This window comes from Melospiza georgiana, chromosome 9, assembly GCF_028018845.1.
Source record: "Melospiza georgiana isolate bMelGeo1 chromosome 9, bMelGeo1.pri, whole genome shotgun sequence".
Taxonomy (NCBI): Eukaryota; Metazoa; Chordata; class Aves; order Passeriformes; family Passerellidae; genus Melospiza; species Melospiza georgiana.
Genome location: NC_080438.1, coordinates 23378014 through 23404042, shown reverse-complemented (window position 1 = coordinate 23404042; position 26029 = coordinate 23378014). Strand labels below are relative to the sequence as shown.

The 26029-nt window shown below is 41.9% G+C and overlaps 1 protein-coding gene across 3 annotated transcripts; it reads left to right on the top strand.

Annotated features, from left to right (window-relative positions):
* Positions 1–7108: 7108 nt before the first annotated feature.
* MKNK1 (MAPK interacting serine/threonine kinase 1) lies at positions 7109–25773 on the top strand. Of its 3 annotated transcripts, none has more exons than XM_058030567.1 (12): positions 7109–7199; positions 10203–10301; positions 10983–11080; positions 12491–12570; positions 13995–14068; positions 16912–17016; positions 19963–20018; positions 20574–20669; positions 21440–21634; positions 22261–22425; positions 23021–23061; positions 23982–25773. In XM_058030567.1, exons 2-12 carry the CDS (start codon positions 10205–10207, stop codon positions 24208–24210), a joined length of 1236 nt encoding a protein of 411 aa, XP_057886550.1. In that variant the 5' UTR covers positions 7109–7199; positions 10203–10204; the 3' UTR covers positions 24211–25773. The 3 variants fall into 3 exon arrangements, with proteins under 3 accessions (XP_057886550.1, XP_057886549.1, XP_057886548.1); XM_058030566.1 differs by having other exon boundaries at positions 23018–23061; XM_058030565.1 differs by lacking the exon at positions 7109–7199 and having other exon boundaries at positions 10187–10301; positions 23018–23061.
* The last annotated feature ends 256 nt before the right edge of the window (positions 25774–26029 follow it).

Genomic DNA, 26029 nt, shown 5'->3' with positions numbered 1-26029 from the left:
AAGACACCCTTTTTGTGCTATGACTTACAAATTCATTAAAACTCACAGACACTTTTATATTACACTATCTTGTAACAAGCCCATAGCAATAGGAGGATTAAAGAAGCTTTTTTCTCCTGCATAAGCATCAAAAAGAAGACTCTGAAGGCCTCCCTCTTCAGTGCCAATCACTTGTACAGCAACATCTCTCCCATCTGAGGAACCCAGTTGGGTAGGATGAAGTTATCAACCCTTCCTTATCAAATGGACTTTCTGGACTGTTGGTCATTTCTGGCCCCAAGACTTCTATCTATGTACAAATACTGCCTAAACCTCTGGACAGCTCAGAGGGATGTGGCATGTACAGTGTCATGGGATAAAACTGCAGCAACCAAAAAAATTGGCCAAAGAGGTTGTTACTCATCTGGGTAATATCCCAGGGAGCCCAAGGACACGAGACAGCCTAGCCCTGCTCATTCTAATGGGAATATATCATCAAAACACCATGTGGAACACCACCAGATCTCAACCCTTTTGTCCAGTGAGGAACTGTTGGGGGTGAAATGCACTCTGGACTGGTGGAAGTCCCTGATGAGAAGCTGCTGGGGGTAGATGGGCAGTTCAGGCTGCACAGTAACAGCTTCTAATGACCAGTTTGTACAGTGGGCACAAGCTGTTTGCTGCTTGTGTCCAAAAGGTTTGAGTTGTTGCTCTCCAGAAGGCCACATGTTTTCCAGGTCCCATTAAACAGTCAGTTCAGGATCTCTGTCCCAGAGGGCAGTGTGGGGTGGCAGTGTGTGAAGCTGTAAGTACTCCTCATGGAGCAGGAAAAGCAGGTTTCAGCCTGGCATTCACATCCACATGGACATTTTTAGTGCCCATTTTTAGAATTTTACCATGTCACCTGATGTGGAGAGCTTTGCCAGATGGAACACTGAAACCTGGTCTCTAGGGGTAGAGATATCCCATGCTATTGATCCACTACATGTGAATCATAAGGTTTACTCTGAGGAACAGTGCTTTCTCTCTCTTTTCTGGTGTTTTTTAGGGGGTGGAGTTGAAGAAGGGACATCCACAACAAAGGAATGACCCAGAAGCTTGATCCTGGCAAGTGTGATTGCATAAGCCTCTCTCTGGGTTGAACTGCCTAAATTTTCAGAGAAACTGAGCCTGTACAGATTCCCTGAACAGCAGAGAGAACAGTACATGCTGTGTGTCCTGAAAATCAGAATAGATTGCAGGTGCTTAAATATAGATTCAGGTGCTTGGCTGTGGGCAGATAAGAGCAGAATAATTCTAGTCAGGGCTTGAAATAATTTCAACAGTAAAACATAGGCCAGAGTACTGTGATCCATTTGTAAAATTACTAAATCAAAAGTAGCTTTGGTAATTACTTTTTATTTTGCCTAACAGCCAACACAGATGGCTCCTTCTCTTCTCTGCTGCATATGCTGCATGGGTAAATAGCAGCCATGCACTTGAAAAGCTATTAAAAAATAAAAGGAAAAGTCACGTGGAAGAATGACTTTTTGTAGTTAATAAGTTAATTATACCATTTGAGGAGGAGCTTTCTTCTTCACTTTACATGGGACTTACCCCTAAAATATTAGCATAAACATTTCCCAGAAATACCATGCCTATTCTATTAAAAGCAACAAAATGAAAACCAAAACACTTTTTATTTTTTATTTTATTTCCCCCTCCTGCTTTATAACAGACTAGATTGAAACAAGATTTGCCCTCTGGTTAAGTGTGTTGTGCAGCTGGGTTGTCTTTCAAAGAACAAAAGGGACAGGAAAACAAAAACTCAAGTATATACACCTTGCTTTGAGAATAGACATCTGCTCCCACAGTAAGATGCTGTTTTGTGTAAGAGCCCTTTAACCCAGCAGAAAAAGGTGGAACAAGAAGCAATGAATGGAAATTAAAAACCACAATTAATTAAATTTGAAAATACTCTACAAAAGTTTGGCACTTCTTCCCCTGAATCAATACAGTTCTAGATGTTGAGAGTCTGAATGTGGTTGCTTGGATTTGAACTATTTCCACAGTCTTACCACAGTCTACCCTTTACTTCTGTTCACGTGGGGATTAACATGAGGAGTTGCACAGACTTGATCCTGACCTGTTCAAGGATAAAAGGTTTTGAGGTGTTGTGGAAATAGGTGGGCAGCTAGTGGAGAGCAAAGACCACTAATCCCTTCCCTGAGGGGAGAGAGGGAAACAGGAGCATCCTCAGAGATTCCTGTGGGGAACAGCTGCTGGGGCTGGCTTTGCTGTGCACAAATATTCCTGGGCTGGCACATTCTTAGACATCAGATACTGCACCAACTTGTGCATCCCTCAGAAAACAGGCTTCAATGCTTCTGCTGTTTGTACTGCCAGCTTGGTGGCAAGAACAAAGCATGCTTTCATCCTGGGAGAGGATCCCTCAGAGGAACCACTGATGGCACTGACCCCATCCCATCCTGGGACCTGTGGGCTGTGGCTGTCTCAGGCACTGCTCTGCTTCTGAGCTGTGTCCTTCGAACACAGGGCAGGAACTGGCAGCTCTCTCAAACTGTGCTGCCTCTTGCTGGCCCCTTGGCAGAGAAGGCAGCAAGAGGAGGTAACACATGGCTGAACTTGCCTTGGATCTGCCATACAGTGGGAAATAGCACTGACAGCTCTCTCTTCCTGAGCCTTTTAAACTTTTACTTTCTGTGCTTTTTACTTCCTGTGAAGTAAATCAGAACTTCCCTTTGTAGGACTGAAAGACTGGACTCATCAGTAAACTCCAAAGTAAGGTTTCTGCTATTATTTTTTCTCTTAGAGTTATTATACAAAGCAGGTACCTTGTGTCTCTGCTGAGAAGAAAACCTGATTGTTTTTCCAATCAAATCTATTTTCTGGCAATAATAACAACCTAAAAAGGGATAAAACTGACAGATTAAAAGCCTAATTCAATCGTAGTTGTTAAAAAATATTTTTGAAGTATTTGAGTGGCATGTTTGTCTTTCCTTCACTGCTCTTACACTGCCGCCTCTCTTCGTAGCTGTATGGGACACAAAGGGAACATATGTTTCCCTCTAATCAGTTGTGGAGAGGTAAGGAATTAGCTGGAGGAAAATAGGCTGCATCTAAATTATTCAAGGAAGAGTTGAAAAAATGCAGAAGGACTTTGATTATCCCAAAGGGGATGGGAGCAAGTGAGGGTGGGACACAGTGCTGCTGCTGAGGAGGTTTTCAGCACCACCTTCTCGGAGTCCTTCGGACTCTTTGTCCAACAGCGGGGTTTCCATCCTGTGCCTCCCCAACTTTATCCAAGCCCTTGGTTGTTGTCACTTTACTCTTCCTTTCCGTTCTTAGTCTGTCCTGCCTGAAGGTGTTTAAGGAAAGACGGTGAGGCATTTAAGGAAAGACGGGACGCGGCACTCCCTTGACACAACGGTGCTCGCTCATCGACCGGACGCGGCGATCTTCGGTTCTCCAGCCGAAGTGATGCTGTGATATCGCTCATGGGGGAAGGAGAACACGGCAAGCAGCCAGCCCAGCCTGGGGAGCAGGATCTCGCTATACTCCATTGATTCGCCCCATTGCTGTTCCCCGTCCCGTCCCCTCAGAGGAGCCGCCGTGAGGGGGCGCGGAGGGGGCGGTGCCGCGCGCAGGCGCGCTCCCGCCGCTGCTCGGGCTCGGGGCGGGGGCGGGCGGTGCCGCCCCGCCGAGGAGGGACCCGCGGCCGCCATGGAGGTGAGGGCAGGGGGGGTTGCGGTCACGGCGCTTCCCGCCCGGCCAGCTGAGGGGAGGCCAGGGAGGGCAGTCCCCAGGGGCTCGGTCCGTGCCCGCGGGAGCTCCTGCGGCTCGTCCGGAGTGTGGCGGGCTGAGCGCTCGGACGCGGGAGCGCCGGCAGCCCCCGGCTGGAAGGTGCCACAGCCCTCCGGCCGGCAGCTCTGGGTCTGGGGGCTCTCCCCGAGGAATGCGGGAGTTTCCTCGTGTCTGGAGCTGGGAATATGTTCCCCGAAGGTTTAAAGTGCTGTGTTTCATACCTAGTGCGTTTTTCAATAAAGAGTGGTAAGTGTGTACGCTCCTACTGCAGCTGCTTTCTATTGACATTGCTGGAGTGGGAAACCAGGCGAAGGCGAACGGACCAACTTCTAGGTGTGATCACGAGAAATCTTTTCGTTCCTGTGTTTTTCCTCCGGCATTAAACGAGAGCCGTGAGCCCCAAGGAGCAGTGAAAATCTGCCTGATGTGTACTTAGTGGCATTAGCTCGATCAGGGTGACCTTCTGAGGCGAGAGAGGCAGCGGGACAGCCGTGGGTGACAGCTCGGCTGCTGGCATCAGCAGGACTTGTGGTAGCCAAAAATCATCCCATTCCCTGACACCACTGGCACTTGTCTGTGAAGTGTCAGATCTGTTGGGAAATAAGCCACTGCCTTTTTTTTTTTTTTTTTTTTTTTTTTGTGTTGCCATTTACAAGCTGACCTCTTCTACAACCCTCTATCATCCAATGTTATGACTCACAATTGGGCTTGGGAAGGTTGGTGTATATTCTAATAACTTCAAAGAACCATTGTTTGTTTTTGTTTTTTTTTTACCTAAACAGAGCTCCTCTTCAGGCCTGCCAGGTGCTGGATGGAAGCAAGGCAAAACACTCCTGTGGAGCTGAACCTCAATCTCTTCAGTTCTAAAGGTGTTTTGTATTGGCAGCCCCCCAGGTAAAGTGGGCTGCCTTGTGCATTTGAAACTTTCTTGGCTCTTTAAAGGTCTTTTTCAACCAATATGCTTCTATGATATTATTTCATGGTACCAGTCCTCTGTAATGCTTTCAAAAAAAGTATTTACTGCTGTGAGGAATGTCCTCTCTCCTAGTACCTTCCTGGTAACAAATGTTAGAACACTGGTACAAATCTTATGTGACATCAAATGTGACAATGCAGTGGAGTTTAATGACTTAATTTTAGAGTTGAAAGCACAGAAAAGGGAAAATAAAAAAAAAATCAATCTTGCTTCAAGGCTTAGAAAAACATTAAGTTAGATTAGCTTCTCCAAACAAGGCTGCTTGCTGATGTAGGTGTATGTTGTGTAGCTTTTTTCTCCAGTGACAGATGTGATTATCTGATTGATCATTTATGGGTGTGGAGCAAGAGCAGGAAATGTTTGTCTTGTATCTGTATGAAAAGTTGTCTTCTAAGAAGTTTTTCTCTTTGGTTTACACTAACAAGGGAGCTGAGGGGGATTAGAGGAGCTACTTGGTGATGCAGAGACAATCATCTGAGAGTTGTTCATGCCATCAGATGTAGAAGAGAATAAACAGCTAGCTGTTTAGTAAAGGGCCCTCAGAACCTACTTACATTGGATATCTCCTTAATTTAAAAGTGCTCTAGGGGTTGGAGAGCCTTTAAGTAGTTGAGTCAACACACTATTGCTAGGAGTTTTCTCATTTAGAATGTGTGTGATGGAGTTTAAAATAACTTTGCTGCTAAGTTCTTACTGCCCTGTGATGGCAGGTGTTAAACATGAGCTACCTGCCCGTGGTCAGGAGCAGTAAATATTCTGTTTGCCTGTTCTGCTGCGTGTGGAAGGACAGAGCATGTTCTTTATTGCAATAACCAGTGTGTGTGCCATGTTGTTCCCAGCAGAGCTCACCATTCACAGTTATTTGTTAGCCCTGTGAAATACACCCTGTTATATCCTCCCAACCATGTGGCTGCCTTGGAGACACATTGTCCTTGAACCAGAAATTAAAAAGATTACAGTGTTTTTAAGCCATGCTCAGTCTAAGTTGTTCTCCTTACTTGTTATGTCTTAGCTGGATCAGGACACTTCTCTTGTTTGCCTTTGTCATTCCAGTGGGGATGATAACAGTTCTTTTGCTGCCATTGTGAGTGATAACTGCTGCTTTTAGAGAAATGCATGTGTGCCTGGGGAAACACAGGCTGATTTCAGCAAGTCTCATGTCTGCAGCATGTGTGTCAAAATATGCTGTTCCCGAGCTGTGTGCTCTCCTCTCCATCAAGGCTCTCCCTGCTTCCCCAGCAGTAATTCTGGAATCTATCTGAAATAATTTGATGTGCTATCCTGGAAAGTGAGATCCACCCATGGCTGGAGGGTTTGACTGGGAACCTCAGAAAACCCCTCTTAGTTTGCAAGGGAAGTGTTAGCTGAAAGTACCAAAGAGTTACTCTGCAAATTGCTCAAGCAGGAGATGATGTGACACTGATCTCCTGGAAGTGTGACAGAGGGAATGGCAGGGGGAAGCAGGGACATAAAGGGAAAGGCTGCTGTAACCTTTTCCCCAGTGTGAAGGGTTTCAGGCAGGTGGTGTCAGCTGTGACACTGTGGGTTGTTACAGCAATGCTGTGATAAGGCTGGATCAATAATTTTTGTCAGACTTGCTCTTTGATGAAATTGGATTGCTTGGGTTTCCTGTGAACTTTCAGGTGTTCATTTGAAAATGTTAATGCTCTTGTATATTATTGAGAAGATGATGGAATGTTTTTAAGTTCCTCTCCCTTTGTGGGTAACTCAGACTAAATGAAATTAAAAGTTCTGCTGTAGGTGGAATGAGAAGGTAACTCTGACAGCTAAGAATGAATTGTGGAAAACTAGTGCAAAAATCAAGTAAGAGTATTCACTTCTTACAATGTAAAATTAATGTACTTAATACAGAACAAGTACAAAATAATCTGATTTGACACAGGATTGTCATACATCATTGAACATTCTTTCTCTTCAAATTGTATCTCTTGATGTGTAACATTACAAACACCATTAATCACTATGTAGCTGCTTTTTAAAGGCAGCTTGGGTTGTTCTGAGCTTCCTGCAACTAGATGGTTTTTGCAGAATCAGCACCTGCTGAGTGTCCAGTTTCATTCTGAGCCACATCTGTAGGAATCAGTGTTGATGGAGGAGGAAGGGTCCAGGAACAATGTGAGACGCTGAGCTGGGAGGAAAACTGGACTGAAGTCTGTTTTCATTTTGTTCCAGTGAAATTGTAGGGGTGTGCCTTTGCTGTGTGCTCACATGAAGCCCAGCAAAACAGGTCCTTGCAATGTCTTGAGGCTCTGGGCTCTACCTAAATGTGTGGGAAAACATTTTCATGATTTCTGAATGGTAATGTGATGGTGTTTCTTTTCAGCTCCAGAACAACTTGGCTCAGGCAAGACCCAGTTTTGGAGCAGGTGGTGGTACCTGGACTCTGCTTTCTTCCACTGAGTTCAAGCACACAAACAAGGTATTTTCTTCTAAACAGAAAAAAGTCATCTCTTATGTGTTCCCAAGTGCTTCCTGTTACACACATGTGCTTGTTTCCAAATATCCTCTTCCTTCCTTTGGGAAGCAGATTAGAATGAGAGGGGAGTTAGGTCTGGGTAGTGGATTTTGGCATGTTCATATATGGAGTGTCAGGAAGCAAGATGAAAGATTGCTTAAGGTCTGAATGAAGTGAAACTTGTGGTAATTGTTCCCTTTCTTCTTCTCTTGGCTTTGTTTGCAAGTTTCCTTTACAACAAAAGAGAAAGGCTGTAACTACCTTCCCACACAGGCTCTGAATAGTGTGTGTGTTAAATATTGCCTCAACACTGAGTTATGATGATAATAAAATTCAGGGCCTTCAACAAAACTGCAGCTAAGACAGAAACTTGCTCTCATCTCTCTGTGGATTTTTCTGGTAACATTACCCTGTGAGTAATAATCCTAACCTGACTGTAGAAGGACAGATCAGAATTTGAAGACGCTCAGCTTGGACCTGAAGTGTCTGTGGCCATTTCCCTCCAGAGCAGTCCATGCAGTCGCTGAGCTCTGTCTGGCAGGGTGAGCTGTCTCAGAGCCCACAGTGTGCCTGTCACCAGGAGCACTCCTGCAGTATGCAGAACACCTCAGCATTGCTTGCATGGTTGAGGCACACTGTCCTTCAGTGTCTCCAAAAACTCTTTTGGTTGTGCAGTTGCAGGAAAAAAAAGCATTTCTTGGAAAGCTTGAAAAATCTCTAAAGTGTTTGGCTGGACTAAAGGCGTTTTCTTGTAGTACCAGCTGTTAATGAAGTACTAGCTCATTAGAGCAAATGAGTAATGGGAGTGAAGCTGTGATACCTTTGAAGGATGAACTGTGTTGACAGAAGTCAGATATGAAATAGCAGACCAGAGCAGTAATAAGAATCTAATACAACTAACACTTCATGCTTTAATGTGATGGCAAATTTAGTCAAGACTATAGGTTAAAAATGTCAACTTTTCAGCAATTTGGTTTCTGTATACATAACTAGTGAACTTCCTGTTTTCAGGGAAGCAATTCTCTGTAATTTAGGAATAGAGTCAGACTAAAGGGAATTGAAATAATGTAGTGAGCTAATAAACAGCTGACTGTAAATATCAGAGGCAGCTGGTAGAGTGCAGGAGCTGGTTGTGAAGCTGTCAGCTGTGCTGAGAGACAGGATTCACATTCTGGAATTTTTGCTGATTTTTAGTCAAAGGTAGATTTTTAGTTTCAAGCTCTGAAGCTGTGATATTTGAAATGGAATAGAATCTGTCTAGCTATGGCTTGTGGAAGGTCAGGCCATTAAAGTTACTTGTGTGACACCTTGTGGAAATCAAGCACCACCTTCAAGCAGAGCAGACCTATCTCTGAGCAGCTTCAGGTGTGTCATTTTAGTCCCAGTTCTGAATAACTCTTGAGGCAAGTTGGATTGAAATTGAGGAGAGCTGGAATTTGCTGCCAAAGGCTCACCTTCTTTTTATGTTGAAATTTGAAGCTGTATGTGTGTCAGTTTGAGTTAAAAGGAAGCTGTTTCTTCAGAAACTGGTAAAACTTGCTTTATATTACTGTATTTAAGAAGTCACATAGAACATCCATCATGATGATTTCTGAACACATTCTGCCTAAGACTTGAAAATGAGGATTTATTGTTGTTTTGAGGCTTTGAGTGATATATGTTTAAGTGTTTCACAAAGTGGTTAACAAGAAAGGACTTTTATAATAACACTTATCCTGAATTTTCAGACATGTGGGTTCTAAGTGACATTCACAGTAGCTGTTACTGACAGATAAGAACAAGAAAAATGTAATGGAGCAAAGAAGAAGTATTTAATGCATTGGTAGATTGTTGTGGAATATTTTCTGCCTTGGAGCTTCTCCCATGTTTTGAGTACTTTAGAAACAGTGAAAGGCAGAAAAACTGCTCATCACAATCTCTGTTAAAAGAGAACTGACAGAAGTTTTTGGCACTTGTCTTTCACTGCCAGTGTTCTCATAATTCTACTATTTCTATTGATTTAGCTTTTTCTGTAGTACAAGATGATTAAAGGTGAATTTAGTCAGAATTCCTCATGGCTGTAAAATGTCTTAGGTGCACTTTGCTACTGCATTGAAGACTTTCAGCTGAGATTTTAAACTGTTGAGGCAAACTTAGCTGGATGTGACTGCTGTGAAGTGCTCCTGCCTAGAACCTCATGGTGGAATCATTTAACTTTTTGGAGATAGGTTAGCTGTACAAATATGGCCATATTTTTATTTAGGCTTCAAAAACAATATGCAGGTGGTTTTTTTGCCATATTATCTTGCACCAGTGAATTGTTACCTCTGATTAAGCTCTTGTAGTATCTGCAGCTAGTAATGTAGGAAAAAAATATATATGCCATTAACACTTCTTGGTTTGGAGCATAAATTACCCACTGATCTGTGGTTTAGAAAGGTACATTATGGTTCTGTGAGAAATGGTTTTCTTTGTGGCCTTTTGGCAGCATTAACTGACCTAGATTTCTCTTGTGATACTTTAACTCTTGTGGTTGCTTTGTTTCACTGAGTGATTTGAAACTTCCCCACACCTTCCTGCTCTTTTGGAGGCTCATTTCCTTGAGCTGATTTGAAAAAAATATCTTTGTTAAACAGCAGAATAGCTCAGAGGAGTGCCCTAGTGGGGGCTGCAAGTGCTGTCTCATATCAGGGCATGTGTTGTGTTCTGGGTTATCTCTGTGCTTTGCCTTACTGTGCTATGAGATAAGGATTCAGTATAGATGCTTTATTGTTCCCTCCTGTTTTTACATTTATTTATCAACCCCCCAAACTCTTAATTGGCACCCGAATTGCCTTTTTAGGTTTCCTCTTATATTTGAAAAAGAGGTGACAACCTGTGATGAAGCAAAGCAGAGAAACTTTTGGATAGATAGGACCATAAACACACAAGAGCATTTTCTCCTGAAATAATTGATTGTGAAAGTCACCTCTATGTTCTGCCACACAGAGATGGTCAGCAGCCAGCCTGTCCCCATAGCAGACAGTGGGAAAAGGAAAAAGAAGAAAAGAACCAGAGCCACAGATCAGGTCCCTGGGAAGTTTGAAGGTTGGTGACAATTGAAAAGCTTTTAGCTGTTACAGTCTGCTTTGCTTCTGATATTTTTCTGTTTTCTTAGCTAGACATTGTATTTTCTGGTAGGAACAGTGCTGATGTCAAAAGGTCTTGGTTGAATAGATGCGTGCACAAATGCTGTGAAATTTTATAAGTAAAATATAGTTCAGTGAGAAAACTGAGCAGTATAAAACTTCTTAATGGGCAAGCAGCAATGGAAGATACATTTCAAATAAAAATGGTAGCAGCAACAAACTCCAGGTTTAAATGTTCAAGTCTGTTATACTTAAAACACCATCTCTGCAAGTAGATTATGTATGGCAGCATTTTCTGATCAAATAATTAATTGTCTTCCAACTGAAAAAAGTTTGAGTTTCACATGAAGACAGGTATAGTGGCTGAGATCCTAGAGATTACACATTTGTTCATACTACAAATGTTTTATCTCAGCAATTTTGATGCTGTGATAAAGTTTACTTCTAATTTTTCTTGAACTTGAAAGAGGGAGGTGAAAAAGGAAGCATAGTTAAGACTGGCATGTCTGCTTTAATACTACATAAATTTGAGGGAAGCTTAGCAGATAAAGAGCTTGTCTTGATGTTATTCATTAAAATAACTTTCATTTTCAAAATTCACTTTGATGGATGTGTCCTTTCTTCTGGGTTTCTTTGGCAGACTTGTACAAGCTGACTGCTGAGCTGCTTGGTGAGGGAGCATATGCTAAAGTTCAGGGTGCTGTCAGTCTCCAAACTGGGAAAGAATATGCAGTCAAAGTAAGTAGAGAGTAAAAGCAGCATCACTTCTGTCTGTGATATGTCTACTCCCTCTAAGTATCTCAGGGAAAACCTGCAATAGATGGGTAATAGCAAATCCTTCTAGGAAATTTTTGATGCTTGAAATGAGCTTGTTTTATAACTGTTGAGAAAACCTGTCCTCTGAAGTGTTGTGCTTCCAGAGTGAACTGGTTTGTCAGCTGCAGGTAGAAATCACAAACAGTAAATCACTTTGATTGCATCTCAGGGCAAGCTTTCCTCTCATGCCCTGCTTTAGTTGTAGCCTACCTTTGTCTCTTCTTATGAAAGAAGAGGCTGAGTCATTATACAGCATGGCCTCCCAAACAGTGCAAGATTTTGGGTGCTGTTCAGAGAGCATCAGGTGCTGCCAGTGGTTCATGTAAAGCTGTCTTTAATTTTTGTTAGAGGCCAATCTTCTTTCTGTAACATCACTGAAAAGCTGAGCTCATTTACAAATTTGTTGTTATCCTGCGTCCCCCATTTAATTACAAACAATAGCAATAGGGAAGATTTATGCTTGATTCTATTCAAAAATAGGCACAAAATTTTAAGCCCCTTTGAAAATGTAGTTCCATAGATGCTGGAATTTTTTCTGTGCTTTGTAAAATTGTTGAAGTTTAGAGGTTGAAATAAACAAAGCTCTGCACTAGGAATTTGATGTGATCAGATGCAGAGACCTGTGTAGTACTGGTGGATTGTTGCCTGTTCTGCACCAGAGAGCTCAGGCTGCAGGAATAAGAAACCAGTCTGGAAACAGGTGATGGTGATGTCTTGGTAATGTCATGAGCTTTCAGTTTATGCAGCAATCATTGAGGATCAGCCTCTTGTCCTCTTTCAACCTAAGGATGGTGTGAAGGAAGGTGACTTCTGATGGCTCTGGGATTGAATGTATGTTTTCTTTACATTCTATTATTGGGTCTCTATAAAGTTTACACTATGAACTTTTATTTTGTGGTGAATTTGGTATTTGTTGCTTAAATGCCTCTAATGACATCTGTTCTTTTTGACTGTTCAGTGTCTGATGTGACTCAAATCTATTCTTGGTAGATCTCAGGAGGATATCCTGTTCTGCACATTTCAAAGTTAAAATTATGCAAGAAAAATCTTGTGGTAACTGGTCACTGGCTGTGTAATGTGTGGATTTAGTTCCTTTCTTCTCTTCCTGCCCTAATTTCTCTTGTCCTCTGAATGCCTTCCAGAGCTCTGCTGACACTGCTCTGTAAACAAATGCCAGATGAGAAATTGAACAAACAAACAAAGGTGGAGTGTTGTTCTCCAGTGGGCATGCCCTAGATTCAAACCTTGGAACAGTTACCTAATTCCAGAGCTATATGCATAGTTCCTGCAGTAATTTTTTCAAATATGAGTTCTTAAAACTCCTTTTCACAGATCATTGAAAAAAATGCTGGGCATAGTCGGAGTCGGGTTTTTCGTGAGATAGAAACTCTGTACCAGTGCCAGGGTAACAAGTAAGTATGGTCTTGTCTTTATTTATTTAAAGTGTTTTGATTATTTGTTTTCAAATTTTTATATGTGACAAAGTTAGAAACTTTGTGTTTCTCCAAGGCATCAGTCTCCTTAAAATCACTTTGAAATTTAGATTTGACTTACTCAGATTAAGAATTTCCCCTTCTTTACCTGTGAAATATTTACAGATTAATAGTTACACAACTCAGTTATCAGCCCGGTCAATGTAGCTTGATTGTGCTTTAGTGATCATGGCTTTTGTCCAGATGAGAAATTAACATTTTGACACTCTCCCCTGTGATTTCACCATCAGCAAAAACTGACATGATACCAGCTGCTGTGGAAAGGAAATCTCACGATTCCTTTCCCTGATGTGTGGTTTGCCCTCCTCCTTGTGTCAGCCTTCCTGCTTTTGCACTGGAACTCTTAGGTCAGCAAAAAGTTAACAGAGTTCTCATTTGGATGTGTGCTGACTTCATGCAGCCACAGGATGAGGCAACTGCAAAGCTGCTGCTCATGGCTGAAGAGGAAGAAAAGCTGTGCAGGCCCTGGGAACATTGTGATGGGTTTGAGGCAGTTCTGAAACTACTTTTAGATGTCTCTGTTAATCTAGAATGTATATACAACAGATGGTATATATATTACAGTTGTGCAGCTTATATTGAATTTTTCAAACAAATGCCTAATATAACATACAGAAATAATTTCAAAACCAACTTGTTTACCAAACTCATGGGCTTATGTTGTGCTGTAGAGAAGCAGACCATGAGTTTCCTCTTTTGTGAGGTTAAGAGTAAATAGTCATCCAGTGCACAACTGATGAAGAACTCAAGCTCACATGACCACATGCAGAATTTTGGGGGTTGAGTGTACCATTAAATGTAAAAAATTCTGACTTACACATTTGACATTCTCAATGCAACGTGGGGTATTTGTGCTGCAAAGAATTTGCATGAGCTAAACAGGAGTTGGTCTAAAAATGGCAACTAAGGAGCTGGATTTAATATCTTGTTGACAGATGCCTGTCTCCTTTGAGCCCTCTGTGTTTTGCTTTGTGATTTCCAGAGAGAAAGAATGCCAGTTTAATTATTTTTTCTTTATTTCTGCCTTCAGCACAAATGCAGTATTTTAAATTATTAAATACAACCTACAACCAGTTATCTTCCTGTCAATTGAGCAGTAGCAGAGCTCTCACAATCTTGTCTGAGTGTGCTGTTTGGCCTCTTTCCCATGCTTAAATTTCAGTGGGAGTTGGAAATGTGGTTTTAATGCCACAGGCAACCAAAGCAACTTGATTAACTAGAACTTGTATTTTTGGTTACTTCTGGCACTTCCTAGTTATCCACCCTGGGCTGAAGCTCTTCACTGCTGTGTGTACACTCTATGCTTGTTTCTTTGATTCCCTTTTTTGTTTCTTTTTTTAAAGGAACATTTTGGAGTTAATAGAATTTTTTGAAGATGACACAAGATACTACCTGGTCTTTGAGAAGCTGCGAGGAGGTACTGTGCAGAAACTGCCTTTGCTCATTGAATCATTTTGGCTCCTATTTGCCTCTGTTTTAAAGTAGTTATTGAAGAACTCACTTTAAATGCTTGAGAATTTAGTGCAGCATCTGTGTACTCTGGCAGAATTTTCCTTTGATGTAGAATTGACTTCATTGCCTGGAGCTCTGTTATGAAAATCTTGCCCGTGCCTGGGGTTGCTGTTATGGAGAACCAGTTGTGCTTGTGGGTGTTTGAGAGCCCATCAAGTGAGCCTGAGTGGTCACTGGGCCCCAGCACTTCCCACTCTCCTGGGCAATGAGAAAGCCCATGAAGTGCTTGCTGCAGCTTTCTCACATTTGTCTGCATGGAGTCTAATTACAGTACCTGCTAATGGCATGGCTGTGCAAAAACCAGGAGTTAATCTGGCCAACCCCTCAAAGGAGAACTTCTGGAGTATCCTGCTGCCCAGAGAACATCATCTATTGTCTCTGGTCAAGAAGGTTTCCAGGAGCAAACTGTATGTGCAAGAAATAAAAATTCTTTATGCACAGATGCAGAACTACTTTTGAAAGGGAGGGATGTGTACGTTTCTTGAGTAAAAGCCTCTGTTTAACTTTTCTCAAAATTCTGCATATTTTTATTGTATTTTCCCATAACACTTTTTCTTAATGCACAGATGTCTCTGACAAATTAGCTGTAATGGGGCTTGTTTGAGATCAATCTGAATTTCTTTTTTTTCATCTCCACATTCTTCCATTAGTTAACCCTCTTCTTTGTGAGTCTGTGGTTGTCAGTGTACCTGCATGGCTGCAGAGAGGATAATAATGCTACTCCCCTCTTAGCTACTGATTTTACAGGCTCAGCTAGGGCTGAGGCTAGTTTTCTCTTAAATCAGTATTATATCTCTTAAAAATCAGTATTTAAAGGGTTAGGTATGTGGTCTGAAGACAAAGAATGAGAATTAGGGTCAGATCTGATGCACTACAGATACTGATGTGAGTAGCAAGGCTGGCAAGAATGAGAACATTAATCTTCAATGCAAGTCTTACTTCAGTAACTCCAGTCTCAGAGGCTGCTCTCACAGTGTTGGAGCATAATTTGGGTTTTCTATTTTCAACTTTGCCTTCCAGTAGCTGTGGTAACTGAAGGAGCTCTGCTCCTGTTTTATCTGTTTTCAGTTGACTGTGATATGCAGAGTCCCTTTAGTATCCTTGTCTGACAGCGTTTTATAATTGAGTGAGTTAAAATTGAGCTGATCAGATTGAACTTTTATGATTTAAGAGTTTTTTCCTCTTTTTTTCTCCTCTGAAATGCATTTTGAGAGGTGCTGTATGATGCTTTCTCTGAGTACTGGAGAGGCAGGAACAACTAGTGCCCTGCTATTCTTTCTTCATGAAAATTCTCTACATGGGCTGAATATAAAGTCAGTAAAGTGTGTTTTTATTGCTATTGATATAATTCTTATCTGAGAGAGTTTGAACATCAGTTCTATTCAGAAGGGTAATTTCAGATAAACCTGCTGAGTGAAATAAGCACTTCAGGTAGATCAGTATTGTTTCTTGCAAAGTGTGGGGTCTTTTCCACAGGGCTGGAAACGTTGAAGAACTTTCACTGCTTTCTAAAAGTGCAAAGAACAACTACATCAGGAAACCCCTTTGAACTTTGTGCACTCAAGAAATCTGTAGCAAACCAGGTGGTGTTGGTTTTGGCAAGGGAAAATGTCTGTGTTTGAAATCTGATAACCTGGTCCAAAGTGGCCTTTCTTCACCCAGCTGACACAGCTTGGCTGTGCATATCTGAGCACATCTCCCTCTTCTTTTTGAGTGTCCTTTCTCTTCCCTCTCTGAATGCTCACTGTGCAGGAGTGCCAGTAGCACTGATGGTATTAGAGTAGGAATTACCCAGTAGGAGATTTCCTTCCACATTTAGAACTAGGGCATAAAAGTGAAATCACCTGAGATAGAAAACATTGAGTGTACTGGGGCTAATAACAGATGGCAGTCACTACTTGAGTTTCTTTGCCTGATTGCTTTTACAGATACACCTCTCTGAATAAGAAAATAGAAGGCAATAGTAAGGCTGCTTAGGGAGCTGGGATCTCTGTAGACTACATGGTTTTTTAAAAGACATTTTTAATCTTTTGAGATGAATGATTGAATTCACTTTATGAAAATGAGGAATCAAACCTCCCTTTATTCTTTGTTAAAGGGATACCAGTGAGGCTCTGCCTGCAAGCTACCAGCCCTTCAGTATGTTTTAATTTAGAGGTCTTTTGTCAGATTTTATATCCCTGGGTAAATTTTGCCGTAAGTCAGTGCAGAAGCCTTGCCTTGATGCCTGTGGGGAATTTGATGTGTATTTAAAGGTCAAATCTCTTTTTACTTTGATGGTGTTGAGGCACAAAATGTGTATCCTTGACTTCAGTGCAGGGTTTCAGTGGTGACATTATAGCAAATGAGGGGAATTTGAGTATGACCATCCCTGACCTGGGGTGGGTTGGGTTTGCTGAAGTGTTTATGGATCTCCTTAGCTGATGTTTGAGTTTTACTGGTACTGTTGGCAAATCTCCACTGTCCCAGTGTGTGGAAAACAGGCCAGTCATGTCCTGAGGCAGTAAAAAGTGATTGCCTCTCATGCTGTGCTTAACCTAGAAGCTGCACTGTCTGAAAATTATGTTCTAGCACACTTAAGTGGTGAAGCTGCTCAGTTGTGCCTTTTCTTCTTAGTCCCTCTGCTCCACAGAAGTTGCCTGCTGTGAAAGGCTGCTGTGAAGTGAAAATGAGATGATGGGTTCATGATGCTTGGAACTAGCTCAGCATTCATGCTGAGGTTTTCCCTTTCACCTGTTACCCTGACAGGTTCAATCCTGGCCCATATTCAAAAGAGGAAGCACTTCAATGAACGAGAAGCAAGCAAAGTGGTGAGAGACATTGCCTCTGCTCTGGACTTTCTTCATACTAAAGGTGAGAGAGGGCTGCCTCCATCTTTACCAGTTAATACTGTACACTCAGGTTATAAAGCACATTTATCTCTAAGTAGCCAGCTTTTGCTACTATTCCCATTTACAGCAATGCCAGATGACTTAAGCTGTTTTCCTCTATGATTCTATTTTCATATTGTAGTATTTTCAGTAATTGGGAGTGTTAGGATGCTACAGGCTTTCCAAGAAGAAAACTTGAATCATCACCCAGAGAGACTTAACATTAGTGTTGAGTCTATTTGTTCCTGTTACACAAGCCACCATATAAAGGTTACTCAAAAGGGTTCTAATAAAAGTTTGATTTCCTCATCTTTTCAGGTCAACAGAGTTTCTATTTTGTAATTACTCAATTTCTGCTGGTCACAAGACTTGCTGGTTTGCCGTCGCTTTTGGCCCCCCACATTTAAACTCTCACTGTTAAATTGAGAGAGCTAAGTGAAGCATAGTCTTTATTTGAAGATGTCCTCAATTCCTTTGGAATTTGCTTCCATTTAAAGCAGTTATGTTTACAGAGATTTTTATTATGTTAGTGTATTTCTGCTGCTTTTTTGACTTGGGAATGCTTTGGTTTAAATTCAAAAATTTCTGTGCATTATGGTCATCCCAGAGTATATTTTTGGGCTGAATATGATGGATACTTTTGAAGTTTTTCCTAGGTTGTGATTTTCTGGCCTTGCAGCTTCAGTTACTCTTACAATGACTAGCTCTGAACAGAATGGCATGTGATTGGATGCTGTTTGTGGGATATTTATTTTGATACATTTTTTCTTTCCTTTTTGCTATTTTGATTAGCCTGGTAGATCTCAGCAGACTTGATTTGCTGCCTAAATTGCTGAGTGCTGGCCCTGGATCAATAAATGTTTAGTTGTAGTCCATACTTTCAAGTCACAGGACTGTTTATATGCTGAGTTGGAATCAAAGCACTGGTACCTCAACAAGTTGAACCCATTAAAAAGAAAATTGTAGCAATGCTTGGAGTAAAAGGGGTAAGCCTGATAAATGTGGATCTTGTCACATGTTGTGACTGTTTCAAAAAGTGAATTTGAATGTGAAACCAAACTTAGTTTGGATCAAGAGGTTTTTATGTGGTAATTCAACATTAAGCCTTCAGAGAATGTGTTTTTGAATACCTGTGTTTAGAAGCTTTTGACTTCGAGATATGGGACATATCAGAAGCAGGGAATTTAGACATGAATATGTGGAAAAATATTTTTTAATGTGCAGGGCTATAGTGGGTTTCTTAACAACTGCCAGTCCAGGTACCCCACTCAAGAGGTTTAACATCAGCTGAGCTAATACCTTTCTGTAGTTCTCTCTCAGCTTTTAGCTTTAATTCCCCTTTTCCCAAACAAGAGGAGGGTGATTGATTAAAATAGCTGTAGAGCAGCAGTCTGCTTTCTTGTTGTTTGCTGTGAGCTGGGACAGCAGGGATATAGCTTGCAGAATCAGCTACATCCCCTTTTCATTTTATTGTTCTCTTTATGGTTCTTCCGTGTGACATTAAAATAATTAGTAAGTAGGGTACAGAGCACTAAAGTAAACAGGAAATTAAAGCAGTTTTATTGCACAGCTTAATGGTGAAGTCCTATAGCTAAATGCTTTTAAAAAAATTTGAATGAGGACAACTAATTCTTTTGACAGGAGTAGTTTAAAACTCAGCTGGATGATAATCCTGCCTTACACCCACTTGGGATGCGTGTGCTTTATTGATAATAATCTACTGGAGAGGTGTTTAAAGGCGGCTGTTTTCTCAGTGCTTCGTGCGACTGCAAAATCAAATGTTACATAATCAGACATTTGAATTCACACAGTAATACAAAAAGACACTCTTGGCTTTCCCATTGTGAGCCAAGGCAACTGCTGGGAGTTTGGTCAGCCTTGTTGCAAATGTCAGCTCAGGCCACCTCAGTGGGTTCATTGTGTCATCATTTGTGCCAAAGCCATGTGCACTGTGTCAGTGTGAACACTGATTCCTTTAGTTTGGGGCTCTGCTGTTATATTTTAAGCCACATCTTGTGAAATGTGCTGAAGAATTGACATTAAAAGCTCCCTTGCCAAGAGTTTGGTGGATTTTTCCTTCCTGTACTCTGAAGTAATATAAGGTGTTCTTGGAGTGTAAGTTGCTAAATCAAGACTAGACTGTAGTTAAATTACAGCCAAGTTGCTCATTTGATTTGATTCTTTTGCCTCTCATTTTCTACCTTCCATTTGAGTTTGATCATATTAAGTTAAGAACTTCCAGAAATTGTGTTTTTAGGCATTTGAAGAACTTTGACAGAGAACCACCTTGCATGTGGATTGCACAGATAACTTTGTGCTTCCCTGTTAGGTTTGCCTATTCTGATAGGAGTCGAATGAAGAAGCCTTTTGGCTGTTTTCCTTTAGCTTTTCTTCAGCATCTCTAACTGAAACTTTAATTTTTCATTTGCTTCAGCAATGAGTATGTACCTGAAAGGGATATTTTCATCTGGGGGATTTTTTGCTGAGGAGAGTGCCTCAAGTACTGTCTGTGTTGGTAGGAGTTCAGCAAGCCAATTAATCCACCTGGAAAGAACAGCTTCACTGTAAAAGGCACCAAAATAATTTCATTAAACTGTGTAATGCACTAAACTTTTCTACAGGTCAGTCATCTCAATAAGCTGGTTTTAAGGAACACAATTAATTTGGGCTAACAAAATGTTCTGATGTTAGGTTCTTACTTGCTTGACAGACTCTCCTGTCCAGTTAAGGATGATAAAGGTATAGCAGGATGCAATAGTGACATTTAACAGTTGCACTTCACAGTTAAATTATTATATTTAAGAGGGGCAGTTGTGTGTAGCAGGCTCAGACCTAGAATATTTCCCAGACCACCTTCTAAAAAAAAGAAGTTATGAGAAATAAAACAGCAGAATATCCTTTCCAATGAGCATTTGTACTCTCTTTTTAGGTATTGCTCACAGGGACCTGAAGCCTGAAAACATCCTGTGTGAATCTCCAGAAAAGGTGCTGCTCTGGTCTCTCAACTCTCCTAACTGAATTTTTTTAACTTGGTTCCCAAAAACAGTTCTTGTGTTTTTTCTCTTCTTGAAAACTTTTGAACCCATTAGTGAACTTCAACTAAATTTAACAGAACTGATGCTTGAAAGAGATTAAATTCATCTTTGAGCTGTGAAAATGTGAACATCTGGCTAAGAGATAAAAAGCCAACAGACCTTAGAGAGGGACAGCAGTGACACCCTCGTGCCTCATCTGTTCTGAACCAGTACCCAGATGGACAAGCAGCATTTAGAGGCCAGCTGGTCACTTTATATGACCAGTTTTCAAAGTGCCCTGATGTGTACTGGCACTTGCCTAACCAAATAAAAGAATAATGTAGCAGGATCAGGTGCAGGTGGTGTGGGTGCAGCTGGGGCAGGGCAGGTGAATTAGAAGGTGGCTGTAAGGGACTGGGTCTCACTAGGGATTTGTGCTCTGTGCTGGGGTTTTCTACTTCACAAATATACATATTCATAGATTTTGCATTAATCCCAGTCTTCCTGACCTCTTATATTTTTTTAGATCTCACCAGTAAAAATATGTGACTTTGATCTTGGCAGTGGGGTGAAGCTCAACAGTGCGTGTACTCCCATAACTACTCCTGAGTTAACAACGCCGGTGAGAGACCTGTTGTGGCTTTGTGCTGTCTTTGTTCTGCTGTAAACCAATTTTTCTTATCTCCAGAGGAGACCTTCCAAAGGGCTTACTGCCACTACACCCAGTGCTGACCAGTTCATTTCAAGCAAGTGTATGTGTGGTGAATGCTGTCTTGCCTTCCCAGTCACAGAACAAATACGCAAAAACACAGGAGCTCAGTGTTAATTCTCCAGTTGGCCAGCACATGACACATTGGTCCTGCTTATCTCTTACACAGTCAAATGGAGAAACCTTTTGTGCCCATTTTTGTGTGCTTATGGACAGACTCTGAACCTTAGTTTTGTGTTCATTTCCCCATGTTTTGGTTCTGTAGCCAAGCCAATGAGCTATGGAGCATGCAAGCTCTCTAATCAGTGTGTAGCTTTATAATACACATTGGTTTGAAAAACTGAAGTCCTGTTCTTTTGCCATTTACTGTGAAAGAAAAATCTGACAGTGTTGCAGAAGTCTTAAAGAAATCTATTCCCCTGATACACTTGTCTGATAACTAATGGATAAGACTTAAAAACCTGAAAGATATAAATTAATATTTTGACCTTGGATTAAAGGTTCACAGTAATGTAGAACAGCTTGTGGTGCTGCTTAAGAACTATAGGAACTTCAGTATTCACTGATGCTTAATTTCTGCTTTTCCACCAAGCCACTTGGTATAAAGAGTGGAAAATTATACACCTGAGTCTTGTTTTGATGTGACTGTCCCTTTGAAAGCTTGATGGAATTTGGTTTCTTAGTGTGGCTCTGCAGAATACATGGCACCTGAAGTGGTGGAAGTCTTCATGGAGGAGGCCACGTTCTACGACAAGAGGTGTGATCTGTGGAGCCTGGGGGTGATCCTGTACATCATGCTCAGTGGTTACCCCCCTTTTGTGGGCAACTGTGGCACAGACTGTGGCTGGGACAGAGGAGAAGTCTGCAGGGTTTGCCAGGTGAGTGTGCATGTCCTGGGTGTGTGGGGAGAGCAGAGTTCTCCCCTGAGCTTTGGGTGCAGAACTTGCTGCAGTGTCAGCAGTGGGGAGCTGTGCCTGATGCTGGCAGGTGGCTGGGAGGATGAGCTGTCACTGCAAAGTGAGAGTGGCAGTAGAGAAGTTGAGTGATACCAGTTTCTAAAGTAAGCATGAGCAACAGCCTCTCCTTCCTCCTGCTGTGAGATCTCAGAGCTTCTCCTCACCCTCTTCCCCACTCTGGGATCCTCCCTTGGTCTGTAGTCCTTGATCTGGTTTATGGTAGTCACTGCAATTCCTCAGATAAAAGCTGAGCCCTGGGAGGGTTGCTATGCAGGGCCTGCATTTATTTTCTAAAAATGGAGTATTTTAGCTTCCCTCTTAGGGGTGGGGGGAAGTGTTTTCAGCAGACAGTGTATTGTGTCCATCTTAGGCTGCACTGAGCCACTCTGTGGAGCTGCCTGTCACTCCCCATTGACTGCATAAGGACACTGGATGGTTTCAGTTGTTGCCCTCCACATCAGGTGGTTAAAAGTGAGTGGGAAGTCTCACCTGAGAAACCTTCTTGTTGCAGTGTATTTCAATTAAATATTTTTTTTTTCCTTTACCAGAACAAGCTTTTTGAGAGCATTCAGGAGGGCAAATATGAATTTCCTGACAAGGACTGGTCACATATTTCCTCTGAGGCCAAAGATCTCATCTCAAAGCTTCTGGTTTGTGATGCCAAAGAACGACTTAGTGCTGCCCAAGTTTTGCAACATTCATGGCTTCAAGGAGTATGTATCCCCCTTTATATAAAGAGTTATTCTTCTTCCAGAGTGACAAATAAGCTGTTCCCTGTCTCTGAACTTTTATTTGAGTCCTTGTGTGTTTCAGTGCTTGTATCTTGATTAATTAAATGATACACAGTGGCTTTATTTTTTTCTGCATGGTAAATATTTGGATGAATATGTCAGCCTTTAAGTGTTTGCTTTGTTTTGTTTAATTATTGCTTTGTGCATTTTAAATGGCTTTCTTGTGAACAGCAAGTACTGCAGTACACAAATTATTGTGCTAATACAGTAATGCAGAATGCTGGTAAATATGGTTATAAAAGAACAGCAGTGTCCTCTTATGTTTCAGTTCCCTGTTCAGGAAAGAAGGAATAGACCCTCTGGAGAGCTTCCAAAACTGTAGTCTTATACCTGCAAGCTGTGAAATCTTCTTGTGAGGGGAGAGAGATTATGAATTATGCTTTGCTCACAGTAAATTAGTTTATTTGCAGTATCTGTAAAGATTTGGGGGAGTCACTTGTTTCTTATAACTCTTGGGAAGGCTTGGTTCCCAGCTGCTAATATGTAACTAACTTCCCTTCAATGCTTCTTCTAGCAGGCTCCTGAAAGGGGATTGCCCACCCCTCAAGTTCTTCAAAGGTAGGATTTATTTTCTAAACATCTATAAACTTGGCCAAGAATAATTCCTGAAAGAATGGGTGGGAGAGAGGAGTTGACAAATTAGGAGGTAACATCCCTGGCTGAGAATGGAGCTTCATGAATGTGCCACACTAATTTTGTTAAGAACATGAGAAACATTAAAGCTCTGAATTTTCTTTATGATCTAATCTTGCTTGTTTGTGAGAAAAGCATTAGAGGGAATTCCTGCAGTGCAGTGTTCATCTTAGACAGGAAATAATGATGGTTTTGTCAGCTTGCTGCCCAGGAGGGGCAGAAAAAGGCATAAAGGCGTGTGTTACCCAGAGAGACTGCTTTCTGATGGGTGAATAATCACCATAAACACAGACTTGGATCTGACTTGCCTTGTAGTTGGTGGCACTCACAATATCCATTTACTGTGAGCAGGGCAAGCTTCATTGCAGGTGATTTGATGGGAGAACCTGTGTGCCAGAGAGCCTGAGTCACACATCTGTTTCTGTCTGCTGGTGATTTCAGGTGGTTCTCCCATCAGAAAAGCAATTCCTTAAGCCACAGGTGCAGTTACAGTGGGACTGCAGTTCTCTGGAGAAGGACAGCAGAATGGCCCCATCTGCCCATCCTTTGAGAGCTGGTAGAAATTAAGGATGACATCTCAGGTGGCTTCCTGGGTTTATAATCAGAAGTCCTTGGCAGAAGGAGGAGTAGAACTGTGGCTGTTTCCAAAATCCCAGAGTGCTGTTGTCATGCATTGCTGGTCCTCTGAGCGAGGATAAATGCAAATATTACCTGGTCATTTTGCCTGCTGTCTCTATGATTTGCTAGAAGAAATAAACACGCCTGGAAATAGATACTGTGCTGCGAGGGCAAGTGGCTGAAGTGCCTGTATTGAAACTGCTTCCTCCTTCTCCTCCCCTGGCCAGGAACAGCAGCACAAAGGACCTGACGCTGTTTGCAGCCGAGGCCATCGCCCTGAACCGGCAGCTGTCCCAGCACGAGAGCGAGCTGAGCGCGGAGCCGGGGGGCGCCGCCCGCGCCGTGTGCTCCATGAAGCTGTCCCCTCCCTCCAAGTCCCGCCTGGCCCGGCGCAGGGCCCTGGCACACGCCACCAAAACCAGCGACTTCCAGCCAGTTCCCCACAAAGCCTTCTGAAGCCCTGAGCTGCTGTGGCGGGGGCAGCATGAGTCTGTGTTCTTATTTGCTGCTCTGCTTCCGGCACTTTGATTAGGAGCTTGCTCTTGTGATGTGACTCGTAACTTAAAGGGGACAGCTTTTTATGGGAATGTTTTTTGCCTGTCAGATTTAGTGCATTAAGATAATTCAACTGTTTTTTTTTTTCAAACTGCAGAAGATGAGTTTGCTGCTGTGTTATTATCTGAGGTGATAAATCACTCAGTTTTCCTCATTTTCTTCTTAGAAGAGCACAGTTTAAAATGCAAACTTGAAAACATCAGGAAAAACCCACACTTTGCCAGGCAGAGCACCAAGCCTCTCCCTGCTGATGGCTGCTCTCCTTGGTGGCACATTTTGAAGGTGCTGCTGTTATTGCCAGCAGTAGGGACTGTTCTCAACCAACAGTGCCCTCCTCTTTCTGTAGACTCAGGAATGAAGGTGATGACTGGGTGGATCTCTGTCTCCATTGCATTCATTGGGCTGAAATGGAATGAGAAGGGACTGTAAAGGTGCTCATGTTTCTAGAGGTGGAGAGAGCTCTGCAGCTTCTTTTATGTTGTTGATAATTTGTGTGTCAGCATGTGGAGTGAAAACTGGGAGGGGTGGGGTTTTTATCTGACATATCTTTGCCCTTAACTCTAATGTACTCCATACCATCTCTTTTTTAATCTTCTGGAGTTTGATGTCCGGTATGTCCCCTTGGAACAGTTACATTCTCAAATCTGATATCAGCAGTGTAACAGACTGTTTATGTAACAGTTTACTGTTAGGCTTTTTAATACTAATGTGGGGTTTGATTATATTAATGCTATCCTCAGCTAAACCTTCCTTTCTGTAAAATGGTATTTCTCCCATGACCTTTTGTGTGTCCTACCTGGACTTCCTAATGTGAACAGACCGACATCAGTGAATTTTGGTGTGTGAATAATTTAGAAATGCCACAAGCAGGGTACAGCTGTACAAAAATGGTGCTGCAGCCACAGAATTCTGCCTCCTGTAGAAATCTCAGGCTGGGTGTCTCGATTTTTAATTTCAATTTCAATACTGTGGTGTAACAGAGCCAAGAATAATTTGGAAGGGTTTTGGCTGAAAAGCTGAAGATTTTAAGTGACCAAAAAGGGAGGTCCATTGAGAAGGACACAGACGTTGAGCACTTTGTGAAACATAAGCTGTGAAAATTGGGCCACTGGGATGCCCATGATGCACCTTAACTTGTCAGCCCTTTTTGAAACCTTTTTCCAGGGCTTTGTGTGCAGGGAGGGAGGAGGAGGCCCCCAAGTGCCAGCACGAAACCCTCCCAAGCAGACTGAGAAGGAATAAAGAAGCAGATGCAACAAACACTTGGAAGTTGAATGATCAAAGCTGAATGTCTTTGCATGGCCTCTTCAGAGTGGTTTTACATTATCAGTAATATCAGTGCATATAGCTATTTTTATAAAACATGCTGTATTTTGTGACAAATATTAAAGTTGTTATTTAAAAGTTTTTATACGTCGTGCCAGCTAATGAATGATGAAATGTATTTTGCTTTTTTAAATTAAATTGCCCTAAATTATGTATTTAACACGTTTGGCAGTTCTGTGTGGTTTTTTCCCCCTCTTTATTTTTGACACAGTAAAGAGAATTACTTCTTTGTGTGACGCTGGATTTAAGACAGTTGAAGTCTCTGAGGACTAGGCATACCTCCCTCTTCTATTGATTTATTTTATTTATCAGTCTTTGGTCTCAGATTTCTTTTTGGGAACGGAGAAAAGCGCCCCAAGCAGGGAAGAGGTGTTAACTTAAGCCAGTTGTTCTG

What these genes read in the sequence shown, in the direction of transcription:
- MKNK1 (XM_058030565.1), top strand. Translation starts at nt 10,187, where the DNA reads ATGTTCTGCCACACAGAGATGGTCAGCAGCCAGCCTGTCCCCATAGCA. An exon ending in GGTCCCTGGGAAGTTTGAAG is followed by an intron (nt 10,302 to 10,982) that starts GTTGGTGACAAT and finishes TTTCTTTGGCAG; the next exon opens with ACTTGTACAAGCTGACTGCT. An exon ending in CTCCTGAGTTAACAACGCCG is followed by an intron (nt 20,670 to 21,439) that starts GTGAGAGACCTG and finishes TTGGTTTCTTAG; the next exon opens with TGTGGCTCTGCAGAATACAT.